The 15,675-nt window shown below is 31.7% G+C and overlaps 3 protein-coding genes and 1 long non-coding RNA gene across 5 annotated transcripts; 2 read left to right on the forward strand and 2 right to left on the reverse strand.

The window, feature by feature from the left end:
- Nucleotides 1–2,047: 2,047 nt before the first annotated feature.
- On the forward strand, nt 2,048–8,280 carry LOC120077926 (putative pectate lyase 8). The gene is made up of 7 exons (XM_039032036.2): nt 2,048–2,278; nt 2,450–2,503; nt 3,716–3,775; nt 6,206–6,848; nt 6,943–7,046; nt 7,430–7,568; nt 7,791–8,280. The coding sequence occupies exons 1-7, from the start codon at nt 2,211–2,213 to the stop codon at nt 8,010–8,012; spliced, it is 1,290 nt and encodes a 429-aa protein (XP_038887964.1). The 5' UTR covers nt 2,048–2,210; the 3' UTR covers nt 8,013–8,280.
- Nucleotides 7,180–7,839, reverse strand: LOC150035839 (uncharacterized). The gene is made up of 2 exons (XR_016529797.1): nt 7,701–7,839; nt 7,180–7,598 (listed from the first exon to the last, which is right to left on the reverse strand). It is a non-coding gene; the product is annotated as an uncharacterized LOC150035839 (long non-coding RNA).
- Nucleotides 8,281–9,136: 856 nt separating the features above from the next.
- LOC120077928 (uncharacterized) lies at nt 9,137–13,530 on the reverse strand. Of its 2 annotated transcripts, XM_039032038.2 has the most exons (5): nt 13,145–13,486; nt 12,848–12,909; nt 12,424–12,528; nt 10,437–10,627; nt 9,137–9,441 (listed from the first exon to the last, which is right to left on the reverse strand). In XM_039032038.2, exons 1-4 carry the CDS (start codon nt 13,365–13,367, stop codon nt 10,478–10,480), a joined length of 540 nt encoding a protein of 179 aa, XP_038887966.1. In that variant the 5' UTR covers nt 13,368–13,486; the 3' UTR covers nt 9,137–9,441; nt 10,437–10,477. The 2 variants fall into 2 exon arrangements, with proteins under 2 accessions (XP_038887966.1, XP_038887965.1); XM_039032037.2 differs by lacking the exon at nt 9,137–9,441 and having other exon boundaries at nt 10,031–10,627; nt 13,145–13,530.
- A 1,240-nt stretch (nt 13,531–14,770) lies between these two features.
- LOC120077929 (uncharacterized) lies at nt 14,771–15,449 on the forward strand. Its single transcript, XM_039032039.2, has one exon. The coding sequence runs from the start codon at nt 14,838–14,840 to the stop codon at nt 15,186–15,188; it is 351 nt and encodes a 116-aa protein (XP_038887967.1). The 5' UTR covers nt 14,771–14,837; the 3' UTR covers nt 15,189–15,449.
- Nucleotides 15,450–15,675: the final 226 nt, after the last annotated feature.

A 15,675-nucleotide genomic window follows, 5' to 3' on the forward strand; every position in this document is an offset into this window, starting at 1 on the left:
AGAAACAAATATGGTTAAATTACTAGTTAAGCTTGTAAACAAGTTAGAGACATAATAGACATAAAATTTAAAGTTTGAGGACCTTTTGAACTAAACTTGTAATTTAACTCTATAAAATTTCTATAAATATATAATATATTTATAAAACTACCATGCCATTAAAAATTGAGAAAAAAAATAAATTTATACCAACTTTAATTTAAATCGTGAACTTTCATATGTTAAGTTACATTTTTCTTTAGATTTCATATGAAAAATAGCGTGTGAGACATATAATTAAAGTTATCATTGAAAATCTTCAATGCATCAATTCTTACATATATGTAGACTTCTTTAAATGTTAAATCAACAAAACAGATGGTTAAAACTAATACAAGGATGATTACCAAAGGAAGTACTTAATTAGAGTTTAAGCTGATTTACTTGTGAAAATTTAAGGATTCAATTGATGAAATTATAAATGTCACATAATATTTATTTAAATGTAATATAAAGGAAGATATAAATTAATATACTTACAAAAATTTTGCTATGTAGTATGTGAGAGAATATATTTAGGTTAAATTACATAACCTTTCTTTGAATTTGATCCCCACATTTTTAAAAACTTCAATTTGGTCAATGTAGTCTTAAAAAGTTTAAATTTGATGCCTAAAATTTAGTCAACTTCACAAATAGTCCCTAACACTACTCTATTGACATGTAGTTAAGATGATAATATTTGATGATTTTTATTGGACCAACTGTGTTAAATGACTGTACTATAGTTGTAAAAAAAATAGAAGAATATTTCTTAACTTTTAGAATCGATAAAAAACAATTAAAAAAGGTTCCTAAGACTCGACCTAAATTACAGTACTAAATGAAAACTTTTTAAACCATAGAAAATCAAATTGAAATAAATCTAAATGCATAGAAACTAAATTACAATTTTTTAAAAAGGAAAATCTAAATTGAAACTATAATCTACAATTTAAAGGTAAAATTTACTATTGGTCCCTATAAGATTTGAACTTAGTTAATGTATTGTAATTGAATTTTCAAAAAATCACACTTTGTCATTTTCCAAACAGATACTTTAGTTAAAATGACTATTTCCAAACTTAGATTCTACAAATATAGTTAGTTTTTGTTAACATTGTCTAAAAAATTTAATCATAGTTAACATTAACTTTAATTTGCAAATTGTGAAAATATATTTATATAGTATATTTCTTTCTATTAAATTATTATCCTTTTTATTTAATCAACTTTGGGTAATCATACTCTAAAATACTGAATTCAAAGTTTGAATTATGTTTCAATTTGGTCCTTACGTTTCAAGATTTATACTCTCAACTTTGATTTTTCAATAAATACTAGATCTATAATTAATTAAGTTTCTTTATTTTTTTCATCTGTGTTGAAATTAATTTCAAATTTTCACTTTATAATTATTTCAAATTAATTAATAGATATTAACGACAAATTAAAGGTGAATATTTAATAAAAAAATCGAGATTAAAAGTATAAATATTGAAATAAATGGAACAAACTGAAATGAAACTAAAAAGTGTAACATTTTGAAATTTAAAACTAAAATTGAAATCAAACTTAGCTAAAACTATAATGTTTTGAAATTTAGAAACCAAATAGAAACTAGATCGAAAACCTAGGGACTAAAAATGTCTTTGTCTATTATTATTATTATTATTTAACTACTTTCGATAAAAATTAACTCAGACGAATAAAATTTAGGGTAATTTTTTTAAATGGTAAAATTATTGAAAATATTTGTAGGTTTTACAAAATGTCACTATCGGTTAGTAATAGATTGTGACTGGAATAAATATCTATCTTTGATACGAATAGAAATCTATCGCGATCTATCACTCATTGATAGTAGAATTTTATTAAAATACATGGAATAAAATGGAATAATTTTTAAAGTTGAGCTAATGAAATGGAATGAAATAAATACTAAAATGATATTTTAATTAAAAAAAGGGAAAAAAAATTAGAAAAAAGTTGAGGGGGCCTATAAAAAGAGATTCTCCATCTCAATTTTGCTTCCCATTCAATTCTTTCTCTTTGGTTTCACAACTACTCACATTTATCTCTCCCACAAATCTCATAGATCAAGAGAGAGAATTCAATTCAGAGAGATAAATACAGAATAACACTACTGAGAAGCAAAAACAAAAACAAAAAAAGCTTCAGAAACATCAATAATGGCGGTTTCCACCGCTTCTTCAATCCTCTTCCTTCTTCTTCTCATCATCTTCTTCGTTCAATCCAGGTAATTAATTAATTGCTTCCTCAATCTCATTTCATCAAATCTCGCCTCCTTCCTCTGCTATTTTCCGGAATTAATAATGTCGTCGCCTTCCGCCGGCGACGACGGCGTTACTATCGGAAACATGATCTTCATTGTTCTTATTTTCTGTATTTCTCTTCACATTGCTGATAGTTTTGCTGGAGATGAGAGATTGCAGAGCTTCAATTCTTCGTCAATGGCGGACCAGTAAGTTTCACTAACTACACATTCTCTCTGTTTTTTCAGATTTTTTACGGATAACTCAAATTTTATGGCCCGTTGGATCAAGTTTTGAAAATGAGAATATGTAATTTTTTGTTCGGTATTAATTTTGAAAACGAGGGTGTATAACATTTTATTCTGGTATTCGTGACAACAACCAAATGTTATTCTTTATTCTTTTTAAAATTTGGGCCAAACGTGATTTGGAAAGGTAAATTTTGGGTCTTTTATACAAGATCTTAGTATTGAAATGCAAATAGCTCAACTCGTATAGTGTTATATTATCGACCTCCAGATTTGAAAAAAAGTTGTCACGTGACAAACTTTCTTTAATAAAAAATATATTTTTATATACTTTTCTTAAAGGAATGTACGGAGATGATTATTTTAAGTTTTTCTTTGACAATATGCGGATTTGAGAGATCGAGATCTCGAAATTGATAATATATATTTGATGTCAGTTGAACTATATTTATTTGGGGAGCTATTCAAGTATTACTATTTTGAAAAAAAATGTAGATTTAAATTAATAAATAAATATTTTTCTTAAATGGTTAATTCTTGATATTATATTCACATGAATAATATTTTCAAGCTTATTTCTGTGTTTCATGAATAAAATGTTGATACATTTTCTTACATTAAATTTGATATGTAGGCCTAAAGCGTAATTTAGGCCGTTGGATATATCAAACGGTTCAGAGAATGCAATTTTAAGATCGGATCGGGAAAATCTGGGCCGTTCATTTATTTTACCGTGGATTAAAAACAAAAAAGGGGTCACACACAGTGTCGCACTCCGTATTAATTACCGTCTTTGACTCTTTTTTAATGACCATTTTGCCCTTGAACATTCCATTTCAACTCTCGCCTAATTTTGGACCTTTTGGTCAATGGCCATTTTCTCTTCCACGCGTAAAACTTGCCTTTTTTCACATTTTCTGAATTAAATTACTAAACAAATATAAAGTAAAGTTTTGAATCTAACTTTTAATAAAATAAAATAATTCATTAATGGGAAAATCAGCTCAAAATTTGAGAAATAACAAAATATTAAAAACATATGGAACACCCTTCCACCGACCAAGAGCTTAATATTATTGTTAAATTTTTTTTAATAAGTATATTGATATATTTTAATTATGTAATTAAATGTTTTAATTTTTAACAAACGTTTGTTTAATTGAAAATTTTCAGGTATATTAAGAATGAGCATGCTGTTGATAATCCAGAGGAAATTGCATCAATGGTTGATTCGTAAGATTCCTGTCTCTTTCTTTGATATTTATTAATAGGGCGAAATGAAGAATTAAAAATGATTAATAATAATAAAAATAGAATTTGCTTTTGATTAGCATGTGCCTTTTTTCACTCCAAATATGTTAAGTTTTTGATGGAAATGTAATGAATATTAGAATAAGGAAACATCATTTTTTTAAGTATTGAAGAAGACTTCGAATTGACGTTTCTTTTACTAGTAATAAATGGAGTCGAAGAGAGTGGAAATTTAAATTATTAATTAATATATCCACGAATTTAATGAAGAGTACACTTAAAATTCTTTATTATTAAACTGATTATTAGTTACTAGAAAAATACTCTTTGTTATAATATTATCTTTGATCTTTCTAGTACGTTTTTAATTGCCATTAGATTTTCATATGTAATTGAGATTTGAAGGTAAATTTGTGATTTTTGTTGAGTATATGTATAATAATCACGATTGAGATGAGAGATTGCATCTCAAGGGAGAGAGTGTATGTCAATTACTACTATCCTAATTTAGTTTTTTTTAAAAAAATTTAATAGCACATCCTTTTATTTTGAAACTAAACTAGAGAAAACACCTCTAGATTTTACTCTTTAAAATATATATTTGTGAACTTTCATAAATGTTCCAAAATTACAATTGAAATAAAAATCCAATAGAATTCAAAATAGAAATCGAGACTTGAAACGATAAAGCAACTAGCGATAACCTAAAATAGTTTGATGCTGCAATTTTTCATTTTAGGTTACTGTGACATCATTTTAGTGCTAAATTATATAAAAAAATATAAAAATATTTTTTAAACAAACGACAAAGTTGAGAATATTTACTATAGTATGGAACTTTTTTTTTTCTTTCTAATAACGTAGTGTGGAGGAGGAAATTAGTGTTATAAAATTTTATATTAGAATATGATTGGGAGGGACCCAAGCAACACGTTCTTTGCTACTGCAATTTCAATCTCTTTCACACATGCCCATGTGGCGAGATCCACCTGTCACGCTCATAATTTAATTCTTGTCTCTTCCCTTATCCAAAATATGGAAAAATAAGCATAAAAATCCTTTTTTTTTTAAGAGAGAAAGAAAGAACAAGCCAGATTTTGTATTACCCCTCATCCCTCTGTCTAAGATGCATCACTTTATATCTCCATTGCCCAAAAGCATCTCCTTATTTCATTCCTCAAAAAAGGCCATTCCCTTTTCTCCCTTTCCAATCGGTTCGGTTCGATTAGGGATGTGACTAAAGTCTTATATCGACTAAAAGAAAAAGAGAGATTCTTTGAGTGGAAAATAAAGGAAACAAAATCACGAACTTGTGTCCAAAGTAGACAATATTATGTCAATCTTTCATCGAGGATTCCAATCCCTCTCTTTCCATTGTTGTCAATTACTTCTAAAAGGCTAATCAATCAATGTCGTGATATTTGCTTTGAAGTCAAATATGTGTATTGCCAACAAGAGCGTAGCTCAACTGGCATAGTACTCATACTATCGATCTCGATATTTGAGGTTTGATTCTCTCACCTCACACTTTAATTACAATACTTTTTTTTTAAAAAAAGAAATCAAATGTATTTATATTGGCAATGTAATGTCATTTCATTGCGTGAGTCCCACACTAGACATTTATTAAAGAAATCACTATAGTTGAAGAAGAATAATGACCTATAAATATTCATGTCGTTTGCCTTTCAAAATCATGTTCTCAGATCTGGTTTCCTCACTAGATATCTCATTTTTCTTTTTAATTAAATTATAAGTCTAGTCTCTTAACTTAAAGAATTGTGTTAAATAGGCCCTCAAACTTCAAAAAATTTGTTATAGAATTCTAAATCTTCACTTTTATATCTTATAGGTTTCTAAACTTGAAATATACTTAATAATTTTCATTTTTCTATCTAATAAGTCTTTAAAAAATTTCTATTTCGTTAATTTAAAAATGTTTAACATGTATAAGATTATTTGTTAGATACAAAATTGTAAGTTTAGAGACTTATTAGACACTCTTAATTTTGACAATGTATTAAATACGAAAGTCGTGAAAAACTTGTAATTTATTCTATTTCTTTTTCTGTTGTATTTATTGGGGAAATCATGCAGGCGGCAGCTGCCTAGCTTGCAGAAACCATATACTAATCAATAAATGAGGCTACCTCTGCATTTAAAGACACCTTCACCAACACATCAAATTCTAGTCAAATAAGGGAAAAAAGAATGAAATTGCTCTCTGTTTCATCTGTAGCATTAAATTTCCCCAGCGAATTTTACAACTTTTAATAATCGACCCTTTTCCGTATGATCCGTATCCACCTAACTCATTAAATGTGGGATAAATAAGCTTTAAAAATATGTCTTAACCCGTTGAGCTATGATATGTGTAGTAATTGATTAGTAACGTTTGGTAATATCTCACAGGAGAATTCGCAATAGCACAGAAAGGAGGAATTTGGGGTTCTTCTCTTGTGGAACAGGAAATCCAATTGATGATTGTTGGCGTTGTGATCCACGTTGGCAACTGCGACGAAAGCACCTGGCCAACTGCGGGATCGGGTTTGGTCGTAATGCAGTTGGTGGCCGTGATGGGCGATACTACGTCGTCTCCGATCCTGGTGATGACGATCCCGTCAATCCCAGACCAGGAACTCTTCGCCATGCTGTGATTCAAGACAGGCCATTGTGGATTGTATTCAAAAGAGATATGGTTATCACTCTAAAGCAAGAACTCATCATGAACAGTTTTAAGACAATTGATGGCCGTGGTGCTAATGTCCATATTGCTTATGGAGCTTGTATTACAATCCAATTCATAACCAATGTCATTATTCACGGTTTGCATATTCACGACTGCAAGCCAACGGGGAACGCCATGGTTCGAAGCTCCCCAAGTCATTATGGATGGAGGACAATGGCTGATGGTGATGGCATTTCCATTTTTGGATCAAGTCATATTTGGATTGACCATAATTCTCTTTCCACCTGTGCTGATGGGCTCATTGATGCTGTCATGGGATCAACTGCCATCACAATTTCTAACAACTACTTCACCCACCACAATGAGGTAAAAGCTTACTACACTTTTGTCCAATGATCCAACAAATGCATGTGAATCACAAATTGGAATTTAGTCTGAAATTGGCTGAGAATCATAATAGGTGATGCTCTTGGGTCATAGTGACTCTTATGTAAGAGACAAGCAAATGCAAGTCACCATTGCTTATAACCATTTTGGTGAAGGTCTCATCCAAAGAATGCCAAGGTACTCCTCTTCTCTTCCCTTCCCTTCTCTTCTTCTCTCTCTTTCCTAATTGATTTTACATGCTCAAACTTGTAAAAAAAGTATCTAGTCCATTACTTCTATTTGGTTCCTAAACTCTCAAAAATCTTACATAGATCCTTCAACTTTCAATTTTGTGTCAAATAGTTCATTGAAAGTTTAAAGTTCCCTTAGACATTGAATTTAAGAAGTTTCAAACATATCCGAAACCTATTAGAGACTCATTAGTTCTTTTTAAAGTTCAGAGACCTAGTAGATACAAAATTGATAGTTCTGAACCAATTAAACACAAACTTAAAAGTTCAAGACTAAACTTATAATTCACCAAAAATTAACCGTTGGGACCCAATCATTTAATGTTGCAGGTGTAGACATGGGTATTTCCATGTAGTAAACAATGACTATACTCACTGGGTAATGTATGCCATCGGTGGAAGTGCTGATCCCACCATTAATAGCCAAGGCAACAGATATCTTGCCCCTGCCAACCCTTTTGCCAAAGAGGTATCTTTCCTCTCTCTCTAGATCTCAATCCTGTTTGGAACAGTAGAAAAATATGATTAATATAATGGTTATAACTCATAAACAATGATTACAATCCAAGTATAGCTCAATTAATAAGACACAAAGAATTACCATACTAATGGTCAATGATTTGATCTTCCGCTCCTGCAAACTTATAAGAAATAATGGCTCATTAGTTCTAATTGTAAATGTGTTGTGAAGGTCACAAAGAGAGTTGACACGTATAATGGTGTATGGAAGCACTGGAATTGGAGATCAGAGGGAGATCTTATGCTAAATGGAGCCTATTTCACTCCATCAGGAGCTGGTGCAGCAGCCAGTTATGCAAGAGCCTCAAGCTTAGGAGCTAAATCCTCTTCCTTGGTGGGTTCCATTACTTCAAATGCAGGTGCCCTTTCTTGTCGTAGGGGATTCCGTTGTTAATTTCAAGTCACAGTTAAAATAAGATATATAAAAAGGAAAAAGGAATGAAGAAGGAAAAAAAATCTGAACATTTAAAGGAAGAAGAAAACTATTTACTCATTTTCTTCTTCCCTATGATTGTTATAGTTATAGCATTATTCCCAATGAGTTTGAGCCATCCATTCTATTTACAACCCCCCCAACTTTGTACTTGTCCCAATCAAGAATTGGAAACTGTACATTTTTCTTCAGTTACATGTTAATGCCAAATGTTGTAATATTCATATCATTCTATCTTTTGACAACACTACTTGGAAATTCAGCTTATGGCAAATGGGAAGGATTATGATAATTAAACAATGAACGTAAAGCTAAAGTGAAAGACTCGTCCTTACTCTACATCAAGATTCTTTCTCAGTTCAAAGCTATTTTTTCATAAGCTTCACAAAGGGATAAAAAAATAAAAAAGCAGTTTTGAAACCATTTCTAGAACACTTCTAGTCTAAGATGATTCACAATAACCCACAAGAGACATTTGAAATTGTCATATTGTTATGAAATCAACAATCAAAGAAAAACAAAAAACATAAACAGTAGAGAAATTGACATAGATGTTCGTGGAGTGTGTTAGCTACATCCACAAATAGAGGGAGAGATCATATTTTATTAGAAAGAAATATCTGATAATCCAAATTCAAAGGTGTCAGTATAGTTAGAGAGTTTATATAGTGTACCTTTTTAAATCCTTGAACTAAAATTGTAAACAACATAAATACGAATACAAATTAGGTTTCGGAGGTGTTGCCCCCGAAGCCCCACTAGGGCACGTCGCCTCTGGGCTCCGACTCACTGACCAATTAGCGAGATTCTGTACTTAGTAGTTCGGAGTGTCGAATAATAGATTCAAGACCGTCAAACACATATCATCGTCTTGAAACTAAAACTCAATCTGAGGCTGAGCAATTAGTAACAAGAAATGTAATCCTAACGAGGTAACCTTGTCTAATATCTTTTCTTAATTGGGTACCTCTAGTGAAATACTAAGCTATTTTCTACTGTCTCCAATTTCATCCCTTTACATTTGTGTAAAAAGTGATCATTAGAGGCATTCATGAACTTCAAATCATAAATGAACAGAATAAGCCTGAGGTAAAGATTTTCCCTCAATAATTAATGAACAGAATGAGCCTGAAATAAAGATTTTCCCACAATAATTCATGAATAAATGACATGCTACAACCTGCACTGTGGACACGTGGTGTTTAGAGGGCCTGTAGTCATGTGTCCATTTCTTATACCTATTAAAACAATGTCGTTTTTCCTTGCCAACTAGTTTGTTTAAACCACCCATGTTGCAATTATGAGCTTCACTTGAGTTGTCATCTTTTGCCCATGTGAACTTAGAAGAGGCACTGCGCTATAGCTGTACCATGCCCTCATGGTCTTCATTCTGTATAATGAATGAAAAGAAAGGAATCAGGAAGACAAGATATTTTGCAACTTAATAAGTTCTCTAAGTTATCTAATCATCACCATCAAAATTAATTAAAAAACTGATTAGCTAGGCAATAATATTATATGAGTAGGCATCAAGGTTAATGCAAGTTTACATTAAGTATATGTATGAAGTCTACGATTGAGAGCTTCAAACTACAGCTTCATATGAGTTTCAAAGTCAAACCCACTTGTTAAAGCTTTATTATAAGTGGGATTTTGTCTTCAAAATATGATTGAGGCTTTGCTAAAAAATGCGATATTGATAGGGAAAGGAAAACTTACAAGCTCACAAGCCTTCAAGAGGCCTTCTCTCCTCACCAAACTGAGCAACCCTAACTCGTTTCGTATACCTATTTTTTCTTAATACTAGCAGTATACAAAAGAGGTCCCTACCTCATTCAAAACCTCATACTTTTGCATATGGGCATGGTTACGACACCCAACTAACTTGTAACCTCTATTACAAATTTATAAAAAGGGATTGTTACATCATGAATCAGAGTCACATAGGAAAACAATAAATTTAGACTTCAGCAACTAAATTGAAGATAAATCTAAATCTTCACCAAGCATATCAATGGATAGAGTTCAAACATCAAAATAATTACAAAAATGTAATATACGGAACATTGCCTCAGCAGATAAAATGGGTCATGGTGTATGGCCCAGAAAAATATAGCTTTGCATCTTAATTACAAAGAGAGCAGTGTGTTCGTTATGCTTGTGCTCCTCAAATTCATGGTATTTACAACTTCCAATTGGATAAGATACGAGCACATATAGCAATTCTTGAACGGTCAAGTGACCCCAAAAAATCATAAAGCAGTCAGCTTAGATTGTATGGATTTTGAAGCAACATTAATCATGTTGACTAATATTAACTTCATATCCAGGTGGGGAGCAGGACTAGGGTGATGATATTTGACAATTTATGGGGAATGATTATACCAAATTCCTTAGTATTTGACACTGGCTTTCAGCAGGTGTTGCTACTTGTACTTCTCCATTATTCTTCTAGCTTCTTCAAGAGTCTCTTCTGTAGAGGTTGGGGAGGAGGAGGAGGAGGAGCCTCCATCTCCTCTTGGGCCTTCATCTTTATTCAACGCTATAAATATGAAATAAATTGCTCCCATCATAGCCTGCATTCACAATCCTTTTTTCAGTAAGTTTGCACAATTTAATTGATTGCAAGATTGACAACTTCGATGAGAAACAGTTCCATGATCAGGCAATTGAAAAACAATTAAAGATATTCATTTTGCAACTGGATTTAAAGACTACCTGACAAAAAATAAAATGAATCAATGGCTATAATGTTCATTAACGACCACAAGCTGCAAATGATTGATCATCCTATACTTGATATGAAACTAAAAATCAAGTGCAGAAGACCTTCTACAGATAAATGTTAAGAGATGCAATATACCATTTTTCTTTGTTCATTCCATCACTTGATAGAGACCCAAAATACAGTCTTAATCAAGAAGAACATGCTGATTGTCAAATTCGTATGTAAAACCGAAGGTTCTAGTTGGGTGGTGAAGCATTGTGCTATAAGGGTGTAAGAATTATTAGCATGGTATTGCTGAATGATAACACAACTAGGAACCCTTTGATAACCATTTGATTTTTGTTTTTGTTCTTTTTAGAAATGAAGCTTATCAACACTTCTCCCACATATGGTTTGTCTTTTTTCTTTTTTTTTTTTTGGTCTTGTCTTGTATCTACATTTTAGGGGTGTTTTCAAAATCTATGCTAACTTCTGAAAACTAAAAAGAATAGTTTTTAAAAGGTTGTTTTCAAAATCTATAGAGAAGTATTAATATATATATATAGAAAATGTATTTTCAACGTGTCCATGTCCTACTTTTTTAGAACTTGATGTGTCGACGTGTCCATATCGTGTTGTTTCCATGTTTGTGCTTCATCTGTATACCTAAAAGAAAACTTTCACCCAGTTACGTCCTAATAGATGTCATGTCTTTTTGCATGTTCATCTATTTTTTTTTTTTTTGAGATTTTGTTCAATTTGTGTAAGTCAACCCATAGGTATTCACATGATCCCAATTACAAACAGTTTAAGTTTCCAGGAACATCATGGATAACATTTACCAAACTGCAATTGGTCTCTTTTCCAAGAATAAGGGAACATATTCTGGTAGTACAGTAGCATGATAAATTTCTATGTAACATTATTTGTTAACCCTGCCAGTAATATTTAAAAACAGAGCAAGGTCCATGAATAAAAAAATAATAATAATTAATTAATTATGCATCTGGCGTGATTTGGAAGAAAAGGAATAGGCGGTTTTGTATAGGTAGAAAGAACGTTGACAGAAAAAATTAGTTTTTCACCACTTTTCCAGTTATGTCAAGTTGATGAAGCAGGGAAAAGATTAGATTACAACTACAGACAATTGGAGTTACAACAAAAACAACTAAGAGGATGTTTGGGCCCCCAATTTCAAGTGGGTGGAGTGGGGTGGGCTATTATATCCCACTCAATGTATGCCCTCTAATTATAACATAGAATTAACTACAATATTGATATTTCAAACCCCTCTTTGTTATAGTATTTACTATTTCCTACTCATCCTCTCTTTCCCTCTTTGTGAAAGTGTTTATTATTTCCTACCCAAACTAACATAGTTTGCACCCCAAACACATACTATTATAACCCAGATTAAAATAATATGTATCCCAAACACAGACTATTATAACCTACAAATTATAATAACTACTTACTATAACCAATTCAGTGCCCCAAACACTCCCTAAATCTTTTTTATAAAACTGAAGATACTTGAAGAAATTAGAACAAACTTCCAAGTAGACTGAGATACTCAGAATCTAGTAAACAAACATATATACAGTGGCCGGAAAAAAAAAAAAAAACTGTAGTCCATAAGTAAGTGATAGTAAGAGTAAGTAATACCAGCACAAATAAGGCTGTAGACAAGATTGACTTGAACAAAAAGAGTCCAATTGTTAATGCAACCATTCCAACAGATATCCTTGCAATTGGTCTTGGTACAGAGTCCTACAAATAAGGCCACAAAACAGACAATTAGTTTTTCTGTGCCTTGTTCTCCAATACCTTTTTCTTGCTCCTGAAAAACTATCAACATTTGAAAACATATTTGGGATTGATTTAAATCACTTATGTCAAGTTCAAAATCACTAAGCTATCTTATAACCATTCGAAATCGATGTAAAAACCGCATTTAAAAATGTAAAATCAAGTATATTTGAATCATTAAACACGGCAAATGTAATTTTCACCCTTTCAAAATCACTCCTAAGCATGCCATAATAAGATTCAAAAGAGGAAGCCATCGATATCGAAGAGTAAAACCTACCGGTAATAGGTCTGTCCCTGCCTCAATTCCATCCTTCCCGACCTTCCAAACTGTCTGAAATACTGTTTCACAGCATTTGTCAACAGAATTAAAACTTCACAATGTCATTATTAAACATAATAATGGAGTACAAAAATAACAAATGTACAATAACATGGAAACTTTAACAAATTCTAAAGAAAACCCTTTAGTTAAAGCAACTCAACCACTTCAATTCCAACTCACTTAACCATTTCCCCAAGAACGAATTGAAATTCTAAACAACCCATTGGAAACAAGAAAAGAAAGAAAGCCAACCTCTCAAGAAATTGTTCTGAGCAGCATACACAAGAGTGAAAGAAGGAGACCCTCGAGTTCTTAGCTTCCCAATTTTTGGATTTAAGAGGAAAGATTGTTTTTTGAGTTTTAAGGAATTCGAAGGGAGGAACTGGGAATGGAGGGAAATGGGTGTATTTCTATGGCGAGTTAAAGGGTGTGCAGAAATTGAAGGAAAATTGTGAAATAAACATGAAGAAGCCATTAAAATGGATGATTATGAAACGATGGTGGAATTGAATAGAGGAAGAAGGTGAGGCTTCCTTCGATAGAAGCTCACGGAACACAAATTCTCAGCCTCAGGAAGAAAGGGACCACCCAAATGCCAAGTTTGGGCTTTTCAAGCCATTTTATTTGGGCCCATCCTTAAGAAAGCCAAGCCCAAATCTACCACTTTTTAGAGGGGAAAATTTTATATTAAATGGCAAAATATACCTAAGATCGGATCATTAAGGCTCCGTTTGGTAAATATTTTATTTTTTATTTTTTATTTTTAAAAATAGTCCATTTTCTCCCATTTTCTATAATGACTTGCATCTCTCTAAGTAAAATGGTTGATTACTTAATCAAATTTAAAAAACAAAAACAAAAACAAATTTTTAAAAACTACTTTTTAGTTTTTAAATTTTGACTTGTTTTTTAAACTAATGGTACAAGTAGATAATAAATGACGAAATTTAGAGGTGGACATAATGTCGATAGACTTATTTTAAGAAAAACAAAAACAAAAAACGAAATGGTTACTAAAAGTGGCCTAAATTATTGTTTTGTTAACATATTTAGACATGCAATTATGTCACTCAACAAGGATAATCAAAATTACTATGGCTTCTTTCAACAAAAGACGTAAGATTTTAAAGGTTCCAAAAAAAAAAAAAAAAAGAAAAAAAGACGTAAGATTTTAATATTTTAGGTAGGCGATCATCATATCGTTTGAAGTCATTATTTCAAAAGTCTATTTTTTACCTTTTCACATGGCCTAATAATACTAAGTCATTTAAGGTTTAAATACTATTTTGGTCATTTTAATTTCAACTTTGGTTCTTTTTTACTTCTAAAAAGTGATATTTTTAGTCCTTTTAGTTCCATATTTATTTAAAATTTTAAGGGACCAAAATGACAATTTCTTAAAAGTATATAAACCAAAATGAACCAAAGTTGAAAGTGTAAGAGCCAAAATGAAGTTTTTGAAAGTATATATACCAAAATTAACTAAATTGAAAGTTTAGAACCAACAAGAACTAAATTAACTAAAATCAAAAGTACAAGGAAGGTAGTATTTAAACCAATTGTTATTGATTTTGACACTCAATTGAAATATCAAGAGTAAGCAAAAAAATATCAACAAAAATCCTTTTATTTCAATATTAAACCATTCAATTCATCGAAATAAGACGTACAAGTCTAAGATATTTTATTTCAAAGGGATATTGTGAATGTAGTAAAGAACAAGGAATTCATGAAGGAAATAAAAATGGCAACAACAACTAAAATAAGAGTTAAGATATTCATGAGGTTCATGTTACTCAAAACCTGAATTCACAATGGATCTAATGCCATAGCATTAACTAAATTGGGTTGCCTATTCAATTTCCCCCAACAGTCCACCGTCATCTTTGCCCTTTAAAAAGGCACACAAATTTGATATCATTTCACCACACAAAGAGGCCTTGAAATGGCAAATTATAAGCTTAATTTGATGTTGGTTATGGCTATGGCTGCATTTGCGGTCCATGTTGCTGCAAGAACTGCCCCCAATGAGGCTGGAAAAGGCCTCAATGACCAAAAGAACTTCCTCAACTATGGTGGGATCGGTGGTATTGGTGGCATTGGTGATAGTGGACTCCCCTTCGGAGGCGGTGGCGGTATCGGCGGGGGAGGACTCGGAGGGGGCGGTGGCTTAGGCGGGCTTGGCGGCGGCATTGGTGGCGTTGGTGGGGTTGGTATCGGTGGCATTGGTGGCGGAATTGGCGGTGGCGTGATCGGCGGGATTGGCGGTGGTGGTGGATTTGTTAAACTTCCTTGAACTAAACTTAGAGGGGTTCTATAAATTTGGTGCGTTTTGATGTATTTTGTAATGTTTGGGACCTCTAGCTAGGATTATAATTAAAGGTAAGTAATGCATGTTTGTTTGTTTCATGAATTTAGTTAACTATATCTTGTTGGCAAGGATGTTTGTGTGAAGAAGATTTCGGTGCTACTCGTTTTAAGTGTAGGAATAATATCTATTTTTGTTCCCTCCGAATAAGAATAATATAGACCAAATGCACCTATTTATCCGTTTTAAGTATAGGAATAATATTCTCTCTTTATCATTTTGCCCTTTCAATTGTCAATGGAATAAAAAACTAAAATAATAAGTTGAAAAAATAAAGTATAAAATATGCCTTCTTTTAATTGTATCTTTTACAAAAAAAAAAAAAAAAAAAAAAGCACTTAAGTAAATTAAAAATATTTTTTAATACAACGAACACACAAAAAAAAAAAAAAAATTAGACTATATTCACATGCAT

The sequence above is a fragment of the Benincasa hispida genome, chromosome 5, assembly GCF_027475165.1.
Source record: "Benincasa hispida cultivar pf3 chromosome 5, pf3_genome.v1.1, whole genome shotgun sequence".
Taxonomy (NCBI): domain Eukaryota; kingdom Viridiplantae; phylum Streptophyta; class Magnoliopsida; order Cucurbitales; family Cucurbitaceae; genus Benincasa; species Benincasa hispida.

Bases quoted from the DNA above. Each gene is read 5' to 3' on its own strand.
- LOC120077926 (XM_039032036.2), top strand. From the start codon at position 2,211: ATGGCGGTTTCCACCGCTTCTTCAATCCTCTTCCTTCTTCTTCTCATC. The intron at 3,776-6,205 runs GTAAGATTCCTG...AATATCTCACAG, and splicing joins ATTGCATCAATGGTTGATTC to GAGAATTCGCAATAGCACAG. The intron at 6,849-6,942 runs GTAAAAGCTTAC...GAATCATAATAG, and splicing joins ACTTCACCCACCACAATGAG to GTGATGCTCTTGGGTCATAG.
- LOC120077928 (XM_039032038.2), bottom strand. From the start codon at position 13,367: ATGGCTTCTTCATGTTTATTTCACAATTTTCCTTCAATTTCTGCACAC. The intron at 12,910-13,144 runs GTTGGCTTTCTT...GCTGTGAAACAG, and splicing joins TCAGAACAATTTCTTGAGAG to TATTTCAGACAGTTTGGAAG. The intron at 10,628-12,423 runs GTATTACTTACT...TTGTGAATGCAG, and splicing joins CTACAGCCTTATTTGTGCTG to GCTATGATGGGAGCAATTTA.
- LOC120077929 (XM_039032039.2), top strand. From the start codon at position 14,838: ATGGCAAATTATAAGCTTAATTTGATGTTGGTTATGGCTATGGCTGCA.